This window comes from Xenopus laevis, chromosome 2S (assembly GCF_017654675.1).
Source record: "Xenopus laevis strain J_2021 chromosome 2S, Xenopus_laevis_v10.1, whole genome shotgun sequence".
NCBI classification, from domain to species: Eukaryota; Metazoa; Chordata; class Amphibia; order Anura; family Pipidae; genus Xenopus; species Xenopus laevis.
The window spans coordinates 149,048,737-149,068,644 of NC_054374.1; the positions used below are offsets into that span (position 1 = coordinate 149,048,737).

Below are 19,908 nucleotides of genomic sequence, written 5' to 3' on the forward strand. Positions count from 1 at the left end.
CCTACTATACCTGCTATCCCACAGTCACACTCCCTTCCCAGAGACTATTATCCCACTGTTACTATAGGCACCATCTCTCCCTACTATACCTGCTATCCCACAGTCACACTCCCTTCCCAGAAACTATTATCCCACTGTTACTATAGGCACCATCTCTCCCTACTAAACCTGCTATCCCACAGTCACACTCCCTTCCCAGAGACTATTATCCCACTGTTACTATAGACACCATCTCTCCCTACTATACCTGCTATCCCACAGTCACACTCCCTTCCCAGAGACTATTATCCACTGTTACTATAGGCACCATCTCTCCCTACTATACCTGCTATCCCACAGTCACACTCCTTTCCCAGAGACTTTTATCCCACTGTTACTATAGGCACCATCTCTCCCTACATTACCTGCTATCCCACAGTCACACTCCCTTCCCAGAGACTTTTATCCCACTGTTACTATAGGCACCATCTCTCCCTACTATACCTGCTATCCCACAGTCACACTCCCTTCCCAGAGACTATTATCCCACTGTTACTATAGGCACCATCTCTCCCTACTATACCTGCTATCCCACAGTCACACTCCCTTCCCAGAAACTATTATCCCACTGTTACTATAGGCACCATCTCTCCCTACTAAACCTGCTATCTCACAGTCACACTCCCTTCCCAGAGACTATTATCCACTGTTACTATAGGCACCATCTCTCCCTACTATACCTGCTATCCCACAGTCACACTCCTTTCCCAGAGACTTTTATCCCACTGTTACTATAGGCACCATCTCTCCCTACTATACCTGCTATCCCACAGTCACACTCCCTTCCCAGAGACTTTTATCCCACTGTTACTATAGACACCATCTCTCCCTATTATACCTGCTATCCCACAGTCACACTCCCTTCCCAGAGACTATTATCCCACTGTTACTATAGGCACCATCTCTCCCTACTATACCTGCTATCCCACAGTCACACTCCCTTCCCAGAGACTATTATCCACTGTTACTATAGACACAATCTCTCCCTACTATACCTGCTATCCCACAGTCACACTCCCTTCCCAGAGACTATTATCCCACTGTTACTATAGGCGCCATCTCTCCCTACTATACCTGCTATCCCACAGCCACAGTCCCTTCCCAGAGACTATTATCCCACTGTTACTATAGACACCATCTCTCCCTACTATACCTGCTATCCCACAGTCACACTCCCTTCCCAGAGACTATTATCCCACTGTTACTATAGGCACCATCTCTCCCTACTATACCTGCTATCCCACAGTCACACTCCCTTCCCAGAAACTATTATCCCACTGTTACTATAGGCACCATCTCTCCCTACTAAACCTGCTATCCACAGTCACACTCCCTTCCCAGAGACTATTATCCCACTGTTACTATAGACACCATCTCTCCCTACTATACCTGCTATCCCACAGTCACACTCCCTTCCCAGAGACTATTATCCACTGTTACTATAGGCACCATCTCTCCCTACTATACCTGCTATCCCACAGTCACACTCCTTTCCCAGAGACTTTTATCCCACTGTTACTATAGGCACCATCTCTCCCTACTATACCTGCTATCCCACAGTCACACTCCCTTCCCAGAGACTTTTATCCCACTGTTACTATAGACACCATCTCTCCCTACTATACCTGCTATCCCACAGTCACACTCCCTTCCCAGAGACTATTATCCCACTGTTACTATAGGCACCATCTCTCCCTACTATACCTGCTATCCCACAGTCACACTCCCTTCCCAGAGACTATTATCCACTGTTACTATAGACACAATCTCTCCCTACTATACCTGCTATCCCACAGTCACACTCCCTTCCCAGAGACTATTATCCACTGTTACTATAGGCGCCATCTCTCCCTACTATACCTGCTATCCCACAGCCACAGTCCCTTCCCAGAGACTATTATCCCACTGTTACTATAGACACCATCTCTCCCTACTATACCTGCTATCCCACAGTCACACTCCCTTCCCAGAGACTATTATCCACTGTTACTATAGGCACCATCTCTCCCTACTATACCTGCTATCCCACAGTCACACTCCCTTCCCAGAGACTATTATCCCACTGTTACTATAGGCACCATCTCTCCCTACTATACTGCTATCCACAGTCACACTCCCTTCCCAGAGACTTTTATCCCACTGTTACTATAGGCACCATCTCTCCCTACTATACCTGCTATCCTACAGTCACACTCCCTTCCCAGAGACTATTATCCCACTGTTACTATAGGCACCATCTCTCCCTACTATACCTGCTATCCCACAGTCACACTCCCTTCCCAGAGACTATTATGCCACTGTTACTATAGGCACCATCTCTCCCTACTATACCTGCTATCCCACAGTCACACTCCCTTCCCAGAGACTATTATCCACTGTTACTATAGGCACCATCTCTCCCTACTATACCTGCTATCCCACAGTCACACTCCCTTCCCAGAGACTATTATCCCACTGTTACTATAGGCACCATCTCTCCCTACTATACCTGCTATCCCACAGTCACACTCCCTTCCCAGAGACTATTATCCCACTGTTACTATAGGCACCATCTCTCCCTACTATACCTGCTATCCCACAGCCACCATCTCACCCTGCCAGGGCCAGAACTAGGGGCAGGCAGAAGAGGCACATGTCTAAGGCACAATGGTAAAGGGGTGTCGGTGCCTCTTCTCACTGTCTTCCCCTAGTTCCTGAATACAGCCGTACGACACTCCTGCCCCCTCTCCTGGCACATGTTATTGTGAGAGGAAGCATGCACTGACTTGGATACACAAGGGAAAGGCGGTTAATGAAATTGCTCTGTCTTGGGCGTGCCAGTGACATGACCCATCCCTTCTCCATAATATTCCTGCTATTCCACAGGCACTCCGCATGAATAACTCACGCTATACACATTTGGTCACTTCCAACCCTACTGGGCAGTTCTGCCTTAGAAAGACCCAGAGCCCAGAACAATTTTGGGGAGGAAGAAGTGTAATACAGTTTGCAGAGGAGATGACAAGACATATACACAGACACACATCATATCTTATCAGGCAACATGTACTGCATCTTCTTTCTGACATTAAAAAGCAAAATATTTCCAGGCACATCCAATGGTTACATGAAATCTGCATCCTTTTCACTTTCATTAAATGCTCATTAGGAACTTTTCATAACTCAAGCTCTTAATAACTTTTTTTTTTTTAATAATTCAATAAACTTTGTGATGTATCTTTTCTAATCACCCCTTTATTAAATCACCACCTTAATGGCCCAGCCACGTATTAATTAAACAGCACAGAAGTCCTTATTCTGTCTTGTAGATGATCTCAAACTAAGCCATTTGTTCCCTCACGATAAATAAAAAGGAGCTGCTTCTCAAGATGAATTCCAAACGATGTTCATTTGGGATTCATAAAGGGAAGAAACCTAATGAGATTATGATGTTCATCATTAAGTCAACTTTTCAAACCTCACTTAAGGGCATTGTGTTAAAAATACTCGCTCTATGCTTCATTAACGCCCCTTAATATATTGCTCTGCTGTTATAAAGAACAAACACACACTTACAATATATGTTTAGTGAAAGGCAAATATCCATACTTGCACATTGCTGATCTGCTCCCTGTATTCTCTGCATATGTTTAAAGAATACTTTCATCTTTCATTTCTTGTGATATGTCCCCCTAGTTAGTGCTGGGCACTTTTCTGGTGCCAATATATCCAATTTTCATAAAGTTGGATATATTAAAACTGCTATTTCCTTTGTCTCGTTAGGCTTTCATATGTCCATTCCAATAATTAATCCTGGATCACCTTTAAATTATCCCTTAGTATGTGGCTTTTGAAAGATTTAGCTTTTTGGTTCAGCAGCTCTCCAGTTTGGAATTTCAGCAACCCTAGAAACCATTCAGTGGTTTGAATTTAAAACGAAAAGTATAGAGCTGACATAGGAAATAATATTAAGTAACAATAACCGATTTGTAGCCTCACAGAGCGAGGGTTTTTTTTTTGGCTGCTGGGTCGAAACTTTAAAGCTGGACCTTCCCAAAGTCAACCTGCTGTTTAAAGGTTCCATAGATAGCAACTGGATAGTTGGAGCCACTCTAGAAAAGAAGTTGCCTCCTCCTCCACTCCCTCTAGCCACGGGAGCTTTCCTCAACCACAAGAAAAACAAATTCCAGTGTGGCTTCGGCCTGACTATAGGTTAACATCTTCCTCATCTAAGCTAGTGGCCTCCCCTGCACACCCTGACTAGTGAGCCTCTCTTTGCTTACTAACTTCTCTTACTTGTTCTTCCTCCCCTACTCCTGCCAGGCTTCATTTTAATGTTTATTTTAATCTAAGGGGTAGGAAGGCAGTGATAGATGAAGAAAAGAAATATTTAAACTATGCCTTTAGTGTCAAGGGGGGGGGGCATCATCCTCTAGTCTCTGATTAGTGGGCGTAGTCTTTTCTCTACAGCGTTTTGTCCTGTTCATTAGGGGGCTGTCTCATCTTGTGTCTCTGTTTATTAGGGGCTGCTCCGTGTTTAACCCTCCCACCCCTGCTCTCTCTCTCTCGGGTCCTTGCCGGATTCAGGGCTTTATTTTCCTTCTTTAATTTGAAGGTTTTCCTATGCTTCTCCGGCCCTCCGGTCTTGTATCTGCTAGGTGAGGATGGAGGTGAGACAGCTGGTCTATCAAACTGGCTGCTTCCTCTCTGACTGGTGGATCTCTGCCATTAGATGATTATGATATACACAAGAGCAGGTTTTATATGGGGTCTGTGCAAACACAATACTTATGCTGCTGTCTGGGGGTGAGGGGGGCTTGGTGGTAGAGGGTAAAGTCCTGCTGCTGCCTGTGCCCCCTCAATAGTAGTGTGAATGTAAATCATGTTTATAAGTTATACAAACACAGATCTTTTATACAAAGTCCAAAGCGGAGTCATTGCTGGGCATGTTTGGCACAAATAAAGTGACTTCTGCATAGGGAAAAAAAACTAAAAAAAACTTTAAAGCAGAAAGGAAAGCTAAAATTGCTGGTGGGTGTGGCACCAAATTGTTTTGCTTCCCCTAAACTGGGGGCAACTAAACTCGTAAATGGGATAAAGGATTTAAATTAGGAGGGTTAAACTGTCACGGCAGAGGTTGTGGAGGAGCCTCAGTTGGCAGCAGCCCAGATGCCGCCCATTTAAAACTTTAGCGACAGAGCGGGTTAAAGGGGGGGGTGCATCACTAGTGTAATGAGTGCTATAGTGCTCTCATGCACTAGCCGAGCTGGTCGGAAAGGGGTCGGGAGGGGGTTAATTGATCGCTAGGCTCTGCGGCCCAGTTCAGGGCTGTCCGTGGGCCGGTTCTGGGCCGCAGCCCGGTGCTGGGGACCCCTGGATTAGAGGAGCGCTAGTACCAGAAGCCACTCTTTCTCAATTGTGGATCAGAAATTTCATTTGAAGCAACGTAGGGGGTTCTTCACAGTCAGGACAGTGAGGTTGTGGAATGCACTGCCGGGTGATGTTGTGATGCTGATTCAGTTAATGACTATAAGAATGGCTTGGATGATTTCTTGGACAGACATAATATCAAAGGCTATTGTGATACTAAAATCCACAATTAATACAGATGTTGGTATATATAGTTTATATACAGTATGTGAGTGTACAGATAGATTAGTATAAGTTTGTGTCTATAAGTGCATTGGGTTTCATTTGGAGGGGTTGAACTTGATGGACTTTTGTATTTTTTTCAACGAAACGTAACTATGTAAGAGATACGCTACTAGAATCACTAGGGAATGCTTAGGCACAACTAGTCTCTTCTCCTTTAAAGAGCATCATCGAAAAGAAATTCCCCCCACTGGAGGTGGGGGCTAATAAAGCTTGCATTCCAGTTGGGGGAAACAATAGTTTAAATAAACAAAATGCCCCCTGCTATTGTTAAGTCATCTGCTCCAGTAGGGGATCAGCCATGTTCACTTTGCTACATGACTGAATGTATTGGGAGCTCTCCTCTGGTGCAGAAAGCTCTAATAACTTGCACCTCCGGTGGGGGAAACATTCCTGTTGATGATAAGTGCCCTTTCCTGCGGTAGCCCCATGAATGGGTTAAAAAAATGATTTATCTAATAGTGATTCAATGCAAGGGAAGCAGTAGACCAGTCAGACCAGCGCTTTTTATGATTTTGGGCAGAAATGCTTTGTATATTTTTATGAATGTCACAAATAAATGATGCCTTCTTAGAGCACTTATGCTAAATATTACCTTTATACACACGGTGTCCAAATGGAATGTCACACAAGGTAAAAAAACTACTTTAAAAAGTCTTTGATGTCAGTAAGAATGCACTTCCCCCCCTCAATGCTTTTGATATTTAACAGGGAAATGCTAGAAATCCAGGAATAACTCTGCTGCAAATACTCTCTACAAATACTCATTAAAATTACTTTAAGGCAGGTTCCTTCCTTTATTAGGAGATGAAGAGTCAGCAATGGAAAGTGTAGCTTCCAGTTAAAGAATAGAAAGTTCCTTTTTACGGTTTAGAAAAGGATATTTTTATATTTCAGCCTACGTGTCATGACACACAACTTGGCACAACATTCATTGTAATGCAAAGAAAAAGTCTGTTCATCTAGTGAGTGTGACATGCACAGTAAGTTGTGGCTATCGACATAAACCCACTAAAGGAAACCCTGGAATTATCACCAGATCCAGGCTAACACTTATTTAAAGAGGTGGTTCACCTTTAAGGTTACTTTTAGTATGTCATAGAATGGCCAATTCTAAGCAAGATTTCAAATGGGTATTGCTGACCCCTGGGCAAGCTCTTTGCAGCTCTCAAATGGGTGCCCCCTTCTAAAAAACAAATGTTCTGTAAGGCTAGTGATGGGCGAATTTGTGCCGTCTCCCTTTGCCATGAAGTTTGCGAATTTCCTGCGAAATTCGTGAAACTGGCGAAAAATGTGATGTGATTTTGACACCGGAGCCATAATGGGCACCGGCATCAAAGTTCGACGGCACCCATTACAGTCAATTACAGCGGCAAAATTGGCGCCAGCGGCAAAAAAACTTTCAACACCGCCAAATTATCGCCAGAGAATTTTCACGGCAAATTTGCGAAATGCACAAATTCGCTGTGAATTTGCGCCTGCCGAATAAATTCGCTCATCACTACACATTAAGGGGCTGATTCACTAACTTCGAGTGAAGGATTCGAAGTAAAAAACTTCGAATTCCGAAGTTTTTTTTGGGCTACTTCGACCATCGAAAGGGCTACTTCGACCATCGAAAGGGCTTCTTCGACCTTCGACTACAACTACGAATCGAAGGATTCGTAGTAAAAATCGTTCGACTATTCGACCATTCGATAGTCGAAGTACTGTCTCTTTAAAAAAACCTTCGACCCCCTAGTTCGCCATCTAAAAGCTACCGAAGTCAATGTTAGCCTATGGGGAAGGTCCCCATAGGCTTGCCTAACTTTTTTTGATCGAAGGATATTCCTTCGATCGTTGGGTTAAAATCCTTCGAATCGTTCGATTCGAAGGATTTAATCGTTCGATCGAAGGAATTATCCTTTGATCATTCGATCGAACTATCTGCGCTAAATGCTTCGACTTCGATATTCGAAGTCAAAGGATTTTAATTCCTAGTCGAATATAGAGGGTTAATTAACCCTCGATATTCGACCTTTAGTGAATCGGCCCCTAATTGTTATTGCCACTTTTTATTGCTCATCTGTCAGTCTATTCAAGCCTCTCCTATACATATTCCAGTCTCTGCTGAATAAAAAGCCAAATAACTCAAAAACCTTAAATAATAAAAAATGAAAACCAACTGCAAATTGTCACTAAATACCACTCTCTACATCATACTAAAAGTTACCTGAAAGCTGAACCACCCCCTTTTAGGAGGTTTTTCACTTTTACTTGATTTAATCCTTGGTGGGTCGAATTATTGCTTTGGCTAATGAGGATGGTGACAGACTTGCTTTTTAATTAATCCGTCTTCAGTGCTAGTCACTGCATTGCTTCAGAATTTTTTTTTAAAAAAAATAAAGAATAAAAAAATGTCCATATAACAAAGCCTTTTCTACATTTGTAGATTTAGAATCGTGTAACTCTTGTATATACCCTCCCTCTTGGATAAACCTATTTTGTAGAGGCACATAAAAGCATCGATCAACCCTTGTTGTTGTACAGGTATAGATCTGTTATCCAGAAACCCGTTATACAGAAAGCTCTGAATTACAGAAAGGCCATCTCCCATAGACTCCATTATAATCAAATAATCCACATTTTTAAAAATGATTTCCTTTTTTTCTGCAATAATAAAACAGTAGATTGTACTTGATCCCAACTAAGATATAATTAATCCTTATTGGAAGCAAAACCAGCCTATTGGGTGTAACTATGAGTTTAAGATTTAAATTATTTTTTAATGGACTTATAGTATGGAGATCCAAATTATGGAAAGATCCCTTATCCCAGGTCCCGAGTATTCTGGATAACAGGTCCCACACCTGTATTATTGATTGAGAAAACACTGGTATATCAGTAGTAAAGAAGGGGAATGTTGGGACTTACCCACTGTGAGCCTGCCCGTTATATGACCGTCTGAGTTGCGAGCATTTACAGTGATATTCTGGGATGAATGTAAAAGCAGGGAATCGTCCTGAACAAGAAAGCAGAGTCATTATTACAAGGAATTTATTATACCATTACAAACAAGCAGATTGTAATTAGCCATAAACTGACCATGTTGCAAGTTCAAACAAGAAAGACTAGTAAATTACAAAATATTTTTAACTTTAATATATACAAATATATGAGCCCCTGAATCAGGACTCCCTGAGGCCAATTCCCGCCCCCTTAGGCTCACAGTGTAATGCAACCGACCCCTCATCTTGTTCCATTGTAAAGTGATGGATTCTGGGATTTGAAGTCTCTGCTTTGCATAGTGGCAGGTGCTCAGATTCTCTGGAAAGCAGAAGGACTTCAAGTCCCATAATCAGTTACTTGTTAGGACCTAGAAGCTCACAATAAAAAAAAAACTGTAAATTAGATAAAATGTTGACAAGTAGTCAACAGAATTTTCAAGGGGTGGTTCACCTTTAGGGTTAGTTCACACAAGGAGATTCGGGGAGATTTTGTCGACTGGCGACTAATCGCCTTGTCTTCTTAGGCAACTTTGGATGATTAAGGAAAACGCATCGCCGTGTTTGCTTTAGCGCAGGCGACTTTTTATTATAGCCTACGGGAAAATACCCTGAGGCAGTTCGGGGAGATTGTCGCTCGGAAGACGAGGCGATTAGTCGCCAGGAGACAAAATCTCCCCGAATCTCCTCGTGTGAACTAACCCTTATGGCTAATCCTAAACAATTTATCATATGGCCTCATGTTTTCTTTTTCATTGTTTTTGAATTATTTGACATCTTCTTCAAGCTCTTTTCAGCATTGAAATGGGGGTCACTGACCCTATGAAAAAACAAATACTCTGTAAGGCTACAAATGTATTATTATTATTATTATTGACACTTTTTATTACTCAACTTTCTATTCAGACCTCACCTATTCCAGTCTCTTATTCAAATCAGTGCATGGTTGCTAGGGGAATTGGGACCCTAACAATTGCAAATTGTCTCAGAATATCACTCTGTACATCATACTAAAAGTGAATTTAAAGGATAACAACCCCTTTAATTATGTTGTTTGGATCTTCTTGATCTAAAAAGGAACATTTCATAGTTCATCTCCATTAAAGGGGTGGTTCGCCTTTAGGTTAACTTTTAGTATGTTGAATGGCTAATTCTTGGCAACTTTTCAATTGGCCTTCATTTTTTATTTTGTAGAGCTTTTTGAATTATTTCCCTTTTTCTTTTAGCTTTCAAGTGGGGCTTTCAAGTTTTTTTTAAATTTTTTAAAAAACAATTGCTCTGTAAGACTACATACGTATTGTTATTGGTACTTTTATTACTCATTCTTTTATTTAGATCACCCCCTATTCATATTCCAGTCTCTTATTTAAATCAATGCATGATTGCTAGGGTAATCTGGACCCTAGCAACCAGATTGCTGAAATTGCAAACTGGTGAGCTAAATAACTCAAAATCCACAAATAATAAAAAATGAAAACCAATTGCTCTTTGTCTCAGAATATCACTCTCTTCATCATACTAAAAGTTAATTCAAAGGTGAACAACCCCTTGAATACCAATGGAATATTCATGAGATGAACCACAAGATTAGTCAAATTAAACTAAGATTAAACCAAAAGTCCCAAATGATTTATAATGAATAGAAATCTGCATTGGTCTGAGATGCCATTATATATACACCTGTATAATACACAAAAGCCATGAATATCTTGTAAATTATATCCTGATAAACAGTGAGTTCTGATGTCATCAGTTATAAACGGTGAGTTCTGATATAATTTCTGTCACATGACTCACTGGAATTTGTGTATTATAATAAATAAAGTACCCCCAGTTGTAAAATATGAGGATATTAGAAGTTACCTCGGAGCTCGGCCTTGTGTTTTTATATGGTCATGAAACTCCTCTGTAATTTATAATATCCTTATAATTTACAAGAGGGGGTACTTTATATACTATATATTGGACATAGATTTTTAGAATCCCCTCTCCTCTCTCATTATGTACAATATGACTTTATATTGGACCTATATATGGTAGAATCCTCTATCCTCTCTCTTTATGTATACCTTTAAATTGGCCATAGATTCCATAGAATCCCCTACCCCTCTCAATACATTTACCCCTACATTCTGTAGTATCCACTATCCCCTCTCATTATAAACACCTTTATATCGACCCAGGATTCTGTGAAATCCCATATCTCCTCTTATTATATAGGTATGGGATCTCTTATCCAGAACGCTCAGGACCTGGGCTTTTCTGAATATGAAGTCTTTTTGTCATTTGGGTCTCCATTATTAATAAGTATGGAGTATTTTTATACCATATTATAAAAAATTATTTAAACATTAATTAAACCCAATAGTAGGATTGATCTATTAAAAGATAATATAACCCTTAAACCCATAGTTACACCCAATAGGCTGGGTTTGCTTCCAATAAGGATTAATTATATTTTAATTGGGATTAAGTACAAGCTACTCTTTTATTACAGATAAAAAGGAAATCATTTTTTAAAATTTGGATTATTTGGATAAAATGGAGTCTATGGGAGATGACCTTTCTGTAATTTGGAGCTTTCTGTATAACGGGTTTCCAGATACCTGCATATACATTTATATTACCCCATGATTTTGTAGAATCCCCTGTGCATATGTTTGAATTGACCATAGATTCTATTCACTATCATTTCTCACTATGTATGACTTTGCATTGGACCTACACTATCCCCTCTTACTATGCATGCCTGCACATACCAGTCTTTTAACAGATGGGTTTACAAACCCTTTGCTCAACTTCCGTTAGTGAGAATTGTTTCCCTTCATATTAATCCTAACCTTTTTTTTTTTTGCTGTTGGTGTGATGTCTGTAAACATAAAGAAGAAATACTCATTGTCAAGTCAACCTGCGTTCACTCAACACCTTCTTGCTCCCCTTTCCAAAATGAATATCAGTACATTATTTGCTACAATGGATTAAATGTCAAAGAGAAGTATAGAAAATAAAAATCAGATTGGATTTACTTAGCAGCTAGTGGTCTATTAAAACTGCAGGTCTTTAATGCTGACATTTAATCTATTCGCAGAAATGACTTTGAAACCTTTTATTCCCCAATTAGAGAAGATAAAACTGTTATCTAACAAGTACCAGAAGCCGGCAAACTTTTAAAAGCATGTTCAGAATAGATAATTCCTATAGGAGGTAAAAGATTGGTCTGGATGTTCCATGCAAGACCCGAGGAATCCGCATATCACGGGTGCTCTTCTTCTTTCACATACTGTCTCTGTTGCCCGTGTATATGAATCATATGATACATGTGCTTTTTAGTCTGCAAATGCTCTAGTGAGTATATTTGGGGTAAAAATGCTGTTGACCGTTTTCCTTTCAAGTAAATGAGGCAAATTCACCAAAGTGCGAATTTTTGCCTGCGAAGGATTCAACACACTTAACGCTACTTCGCCAAATTCCCTAAAATGCAAAGTGGCGTCTCAGCAGCCGAACACTGGCGAAGCTTCGCTAGCATTAATTCGTCAGCGTGAGAATTTCATAGCAAACTTTGGCTAGCGTTAATTTCTGCCTATCGAAACTTCGTTAGTACTATTGACTATTAGGTCAATTTGAATAGGGCAGGTACATATAGGTCATATATATATACATGTCTTTATTAGAGATGTTGGTGCAAATGCTTGAAGTGGCCATTTATTATTGCAAATCTAATCCACTGATCCATGCCCTTATCTTATCCCATTTAGACTATTGCAATCTCCTCCTAACAGGTCTCCCTGACTACCATCTCTCTCCCCTCCAATCAATTTTAAACTCTGCTACAGGATCCTTCTGCTCTCTCCTAAAAGGGAACCTGCTCAACCCCAACTAAAATCCTTAGCATGGCTGCCTGTTAAGCAAAGGATAGCATATAAAACCCTTCTACTAACATTCAAAGCCCTTCACTGCTCTGCTCCCAGTGGCGGAACTACCGGGGGAGCAGGGGGTGCGAGCAGGCCAGGGCCCGCACCCCCTCAGGGCCCCCCGGCAGCTCGCGCACCACTCAGTTTCTGCGGCCGTTTCCGGCTGTTCGGAGGGGGGCGGGGCCCGGCTGCACGTCCCGCACCAGGGCCCGCCCCCACTAGTTACGCCGCTGTCTGCTCCTCACTACATTACTTCTCTTGTCTCATTGTACATTCCTTGTCATCTTCTTTGCTCATCTCAGAGTCACCTTCTCTTCATACCATCCACATCCACTGCCACCTCTCGTCTCAAACCCTTCTATCTTGCTGCTCCTTACCTCTGGAATTCCATCTCTGAATTCCTCTGTAAGGAATCCTCTCTCAATCTCTTCAAGAAAAAACTAAGGGGCACATTTACTATTGGTCGAATATCGAGGGTTAATTAACCCTCGATATTCGACTATCGAAGTTAAGTCCTTCGACTTCGAATATCGAAGTCGAAGGATTTAGCGCTATTCGTTCGATCAAATCCATCGATCAAACGATTTTCCTTCGATCAGAAATTGGCTAGAAAGCCTATGGGGACCTTCCCCATAGGCTAACATTGATGCTCGGTAGGTTTTAGGTGGCGAAGTAGGAGGCTGAAGTTTTTTTTAAAGAGACAGTACTTTGATATATTGAATGGTCGAATGGTCGAATAGTCGAACGATTTTTAGTTTGAATAGTTCGATTCGAAGTCGAAGTCGAAGGTCGAAGTAGCCAATTCGATGGTCGAAGTAGCCAAAAAAATACTTCGAAATTTAGAATTTTTTTTTCTATTCCTTCACTTGAGCTAAGTAAATGTGCCCCTAAGAGTCTACCTTGTGGACCCATAGAACATTAGCCTAGTCATGTGCCTACTAACTATGCCTTACCTTGTTCACTTTTTCATCTCCAATTTGTACCTGTATGTTAGCCTCCTATCTACTTAGACTGTAAGCCCTACGGGGCAGGAACCTCCTTCCCACTGTGTCTCTTACCACATAGCTCCTGATATGATTCTGTATATATTTATTATGTGATTTGTCCTCCCTGTGTATACTTTTATATATATATATATATGTTGTACTTTTATGCACTGTACAGCGCTGTGGCTCTTTAACAGCGCTTTACAAATAAATTTATACATACATACATACAAATGTCCAAGGAAGCAAAATAAAGACGAAAGAGATCCTCTAATGTCCTAGACATGAGCCTACCCTAAAACAAATGTTGCATGCCTTTCAAATTGGTCAAAAAAAAATGTTAAAACAAAAATGTTTAATAGTTGGAACTTTTGAAGGAAATCCCTCTTTAAAATATGAAAACGCCAGCGTTTTTTAATAATTTTTATGACTTTTCGGCATACAGGATATGATGTGACTGATGTAAGATTGAGGAGGATGTAGCTTCATCTTATCAGATAGCCAGGTCTAAGGTGGAGAAGGAAACTCTAGCGAAAGAAGTAACATTCTCTAAAACTCACACACAAGTGAATTTGTGTAGTAATGATTGTTGGCCTGAGCGAAAATTCGTCTGGCGATAGGGGGCATGCGGATGGGATTTCGGCAAATTTTCGCTAGTGACAGTCATGTCACCCTTTAGTAAATCTGCCCCAATTTGTGGCACCAGCATACAACATACTGCCATAGTGAGATGGTTAAACATATTTTCTACTAGTGAACTGAAATAGGTCTATACAAATCTACATAATGCATTTCTAAGCACATATAAAGACCATGCTGTATGCTGAGTTGGATTAAATATCAAATACTTACCACTCTGGAGTGAATTTCTTTGGCATACAAGGGGTAAAGGAACTCTGATTCCCCCTCAAGGCGCAGCCCTTCACTCGTAACACGTAAGTGTCCCATTCCGCTCTGTGGACATATTAACACATAAATTATTCTGCTCCAAAGGATAAACAGTTCTCAAATAAATCACGTGATCAAAAAGCACTTTTTCAATATATTAGCCCATTCCAAATTACTCTATGATCCCCACAAGGGTTCAGCCAAGAAAGCTTGTCACGTGAATGTGTCTTTTTAGCTGGAAAATTCTATTTGATTTTGCAGCATAAATCGTTTACTTTTTTGCTCATAGTCTTGTTGTGAATGTGAACAATGTTTTTTTGGTAGGAATTTTTTGGGTAGGATCTTGTTGTTTGAAAGCTCTGAAATAAAGACTGATAAAATCAAGCCCAGAAAGAGTAGTTTAGGGGAAAAATAGACTGACTTGAGTTTCCAGAAAGATAGGTTTATGGCACATGGGGCAGTTTCTCAGTTTGTGTAGCTCAGAAGAATAAGTAGTGCCTGAAACTGCCACTGAACTGCAGTGAACTTCAATTGGAACCAAATGATATGATATTAGTACAGGTGTTTCGTTTGAAAATAATTTGTTTAGGCCAAGAACGGACTATATTATCATTGTCAAGTTGTTCCCATTATATACAACAGGATGTGGCAAATGTGGTTTTCCGCATTTTTATGCCAACTAAGATCCTATGTGCCATAACCCTTATAGTTCATTTTTGCTTGTACATTAAGTCGATTGCTGACCCATTACACATCTCTAGAAAGAATATGATTTTTTTATCACATTAAATCAGTTTTTTTACCCAAGTCTGCCACAAAGAAAAATTTAAATTGGGTTGTAATTTCAGCAACAATAATCATTTTGAAAAAAAACATGATATGGTTCATTTGACTTATTCAATTGCCCAAAATTTACACCAATAGACAAACTTCTATACAATTTTGAACAGGAAGCATTAGGGGAGCAGGGGCGCTGGAATGCACGGAGTGGTTTAGACACAAGTACAGGTATGGGGTCCATTATCCAGAAACCCGTTATCCAGAAAGCTCCAAATTACAGAAAGTTTGTCTCCCATAGACTCCAAATTATCCAAATAATTCAAATTTTTTAAAAATTATTTATTTTTTCTCTGAATAATAAAACAGTACCTTGTACTTGATCCAAACTAAGATATAATGAATCATTAGAATCAGAACCCACCTATTGGGTTTATTTCATATTTACATGATTTTCTAGTAGACTTAAGGTATAAAAAGCCAATTTAAGGAAAGATCTGTTGTCTGAAGAGCACCAGGTCCTAGATACCAGGTCATACCTGTATCTTTAATGAATGGGGCAGATTGCAACTGTCTTATAGGGTAACATTAGCTAGCAAATGGCATCTAATTCTTCAGTAAAAAGTGTATTCTTAGTGGGTCAAGAGCTGTTCAAGATAAGCACATTTTTCACAGCTTGTTCTTTGGAACCCAAGTCTTCACCATGGCAGTAAAAAGGTATAAACAATTCATAGTATCATATCGCTCACCACATGTTGAAAGAGAATCAATAATGCTCATATATCCCATGACAATCGTATTTTCCAAACATCAAGCCTTTTCATGTGCATAGCCAGGTAAACAATACACATCCTCCTTCAAAAACATTGATTCCCAAAAGAATGTGCTGTAACATATATAAATGTTTCCTTCCTTACAAATCTGAGATGCCCGCTTTGTTCAGTTTGGTAAACCATTGCTAAACTTTTATTCCTTGATTTCTCTTTTTTGTTATTTGGAGATGCCTGTATCTAAGGTTCCATAAGCAAATTGTGGCCAGCCAAGGACTTCTGAAAGGATCAAAAGATCCTCTGTTTCAGCCCATCAATAGTTCTCGTTCCGCAAGCTTAAAAGGTGGTCAATCTCTGCAGCAATACCTTGATGTTTATAACTTCTGCTTAGTTTGTTAGTGTCAATGACATGTCCCTTTCAACTAAGGATTACTTTTATCTTGATGTATTTTTGAAGGACTTTGTGCCGGTTCCCGTTCAATGTACTTATTTTTATGCTCAGAATAATATGCAGAAAATGTGATGGTCATATTTCTGCACTGACGTTTCTCCAATCTCCCTTTCCTATATCACACAGTGCAGAATACAATAAATCACAATTTTAATTGTCATTACGCTACTCCAGTAAAAAAAATTTCAAGCGTTTAAAGGACACAACGGTATACATTCTAAATCAGTAATTTCCCACTTTACCCTTGCTGGTATTGTGGACAAAGAGGAGGAAACCGACAGTGCAGACAGCCCACTCCTCGGAAATTCTAAAGGCTTTTGCTTTTACGTTCACAGTTAGAGATACTTTGTTCTCTATGGGGGTCTTACTAAATACCTTAAAGTAGGAATGAAATGGGATTTTACCTACAGATCAATACAGTGGTATTGATACAAATGGAAGATTTTTCCGTGAAGATTTAGGACTTCAGGACTCTTAGAATGTATTTTGGAAACATTTATATTAATAAGCTTTATTTATACATGGTTGGTATATAGGTATAGAGTAAGTGGCATGAATGATTCAATTATTTCATTATAAGACTTGTGGGTATAAGCAATTTTGTGTAGGGGGGGGGGTAAAGGTTTTGCCAACTATTATTTCATGTAGTCCCCTAGGAGGGTTTTGATTTACAGCTGGGAGGAATGTCAGGGTTCTTTAGTCTATAAAAATGGAAGCCACCACATATTCTTTTTCTTTAGTCTCCATTTGCTGAAGAGCTTGAGGTGAAGGTAGGGCTCAGTAGGAGTAGTAATGTTAGGAAAGTGTTGTAATAGCTTGCTCAAGGAGTGAGAGGGAAGGTGTGGTTAGTAGAGCAGCCAGGGGCTCCAAAGAGGAGACCAAGAAGAGTTTCTACCAGAACTCTGTGATGTCACCCGCAAGTGTAGGGACTGAAATGGCCAGGTTTAAGAATAGGAGATTCCTGAAGTAATACACTGTGATCACCTTGCGATGGAGACTCGTTCAATGATTACTGCCTCTGTGATATTATAAACACTATTGTTTTTTCAGTTGGAGTGAGAGGGAAGGGGGTAGTTAGTAGAGCAGGCAGGGGCTCCAACGAGGAGACCAAGAAGATTTTCTACCAGAAATCTGTGATGTCAAGTGTAGGGACTGAAACGGAAAGGTTTAAGAACAGGAGATTCCTGGAGTAATACACTCTGATCACCTAGCGCTGGAGCCTAGTTCAATGATCTATGATTACTGCCTCTGGGATGTTATAACCCCTATGGTTTTTTCAGTTGTAAGCTCTTTAGGGTCATCATGAATACTCATGATCATAATTACACATTCCCAGAAACAACCACTTGATCACTTAATCTGGCTGATCCAAGCATTCAGCTGGCGTCCTAGGTATTGAGGTCAGCTTTCAGAGGGTTTCCAGCCAACCCCAAATATGCCAAAAGTACAGATGAAGCCATCAGGATTTTACATTTTGTTGCACACATTTTTTTAGTGCTAAATCCTGCCTCTAGATGGTACTACAGTGCAATTGGCCTTAGTCCATCAGAAGCAATGTACTGAAAAGATAGCACTCTAGCATCCTCTAGAGGCAGAATTTAGCACTAAAAAATGGTGTCTGAACACAGTGCGACAAAATGTGAAATACCGATGGCTTTCATCTGTACATATGCTGTATGCTCTTCCATCGAGCTGGTGTATAAGATTAACCCTGTATAACTGTAACCTAGGGTTGCCACCCTTTGTCACATGCAAGTCCAGACATATGAAATCCAGGTGGTGAGGCATAGGATGATGTTTGGGGTGGGAATGGTGACCTTTGAAAGCTGAATTATGACATCAAAGGCAGGACAATGACACAGCTAGCAAAGATTAGCCAAAATGGCAAGTGCCACAGGAAGACCTAAAAAATAAATTAAAAATTATAAAATAAATTATTCTGAAACCCCAGCAGGTTGAACCGTGCGGCCTGTGTAAAAACCAGACAGGTGACAACCCAACATTAACCATTCACTCAAACCTCCGCTCTAAAGCCTATGAACCCTTACCCAAAAGGCAGCCAATACAAATGCTTCAATTGAGATCAAACGGAGAGTTGGTACTGAAACAAAATGCACATTTCTGTTCACATCACAATTAAGACTCTCAAAGATCTATACAGGGCCTCTATATTTATATCTTGTTTCTTTACTGGCACTGCTTTTTGTTTAGAAGATACAAGAAAGGAAAATGGTCAGTTTGTTTTGTGCTGCGTTTTTTCACCCATTTTAAAAAGCATGTTATACATTATAAATATTTCATCATTTTTATTGCTGGTGCCCACTGCAAATCAGGATATTGAACTATGTGAGACGTAACCAGCTTCATATATACAACAACATTTGAGTGAAGCAGAGAAACTCTGGCGCGCCAGTTCATAGCAGCAGCTTTGCTCTTGGAACGATTGTAGGGTAACTGAATGGAGCTCATTTATGAGCTTTGTCTTCTCTAAGGTATAAACCTAAATATTAAAGCACTGTGCGCAAATTCTGACAATTCAATTGACTCAGCCTCTGAGCTGAGCAAGACTAATGGCTTTCTGAATTTCTGCAATGTACTCAAATCGTTTTATTTATTAGACTGTCAGTTGGATAAATGTTATTATATAGACTTTTGGCTTCCATGATGCAGTTTTCTTTATGCATTTAAACATTTTAGACAGTTTGTTTCTGAACTCAAGAAATACAAGTCATTTGCTTATAATAATGCGCCTGGGAAGATTTCATTTGTATCTGTCTAAAGAAAAAAAACAGGGGTTCTGGTACCCTTAGATGCAAAGCTACCCCAGGATACCAACGACGGCTTAACTAAAAGTTTGTAACATAGTAAGTTAGGTTGAAAAAAGACACACGTCCAGAGTTTTTTGACGCATGCGCGGTTGGGACCATTCTGGTATTCAACCCTACTGCGCATGTGTGGAGATCTCCGAAGATTGCAGAAGGAAAAGAAGAGTGTCTTAATTATGCCAAGGTACATGACAGGGATACTTTTTCCACTGAGTTACTAAGGAGAGAGAAAGCATTGAGGGGGGCCAATGGACTGAAGGGGATGGGGATTTTTGATTAACGGGGGGTTAGTTCTCCTTTAAGCACCTCACCTATATACAGTCTTGTATGCTGCACCACTAGGACCTGCAGGTACTGCCTGCTCTACATAGATCGGGGACAATCTGTGTGCTTCATTCTTAGAGTCGAGCCAATGAGTGAAAGGCACAATTTGGAAGCAGAAAGGTGCAATGAGGACAAAAACACCCCTCTATCCATCAATGTCCTTTCCACTTGCATGTGAACTACATCTTTTTCTCCTTCTTTAGTAAAACTTCGAAACAGTGCCTTTGAAACCACCTTACGCCCCATGTCCTGGGCCTTTCAACTCCTCACTATGACCCCCAAATGTTTGCTTTGCTCTGAAAACCTCTATTAGAACTGGCTA

The 19,908-nt window shown here is 40.3% G+C and overlaps 1 protein-coding gene across 5 annotated transcripts in view; it reads right to left on the reverse strand.

The window, feature by feature from the left end:
* Positions 1-19,908, reverse strand: part of sgcg.S (sarcoglycan gamma S homeolog) — a 129,581-nt gene that overhangs the window by 20,925 nt on the left and 88,748 nt on the right. For all 5 annotated transcript variants that reach the window (XM_018250284.2, XM_018250283.2, XM_041584518.1 and 2 more), the window contains exons 3-4: positions 14,404-14,505; positions 8,584-8,671 (exon numbers count right to left, since the gene is read on the reverse strand). In XM_018250284.2, the coding sequence (XP_018105773.1) occupies positions 8,584-8,671; positions 14,404-14,505 (190 nt within the window). The remainder of the gene's footprint in view (positions 1-8,583; positions 8,672-14,403; positions 14,506-19,908) is intronic.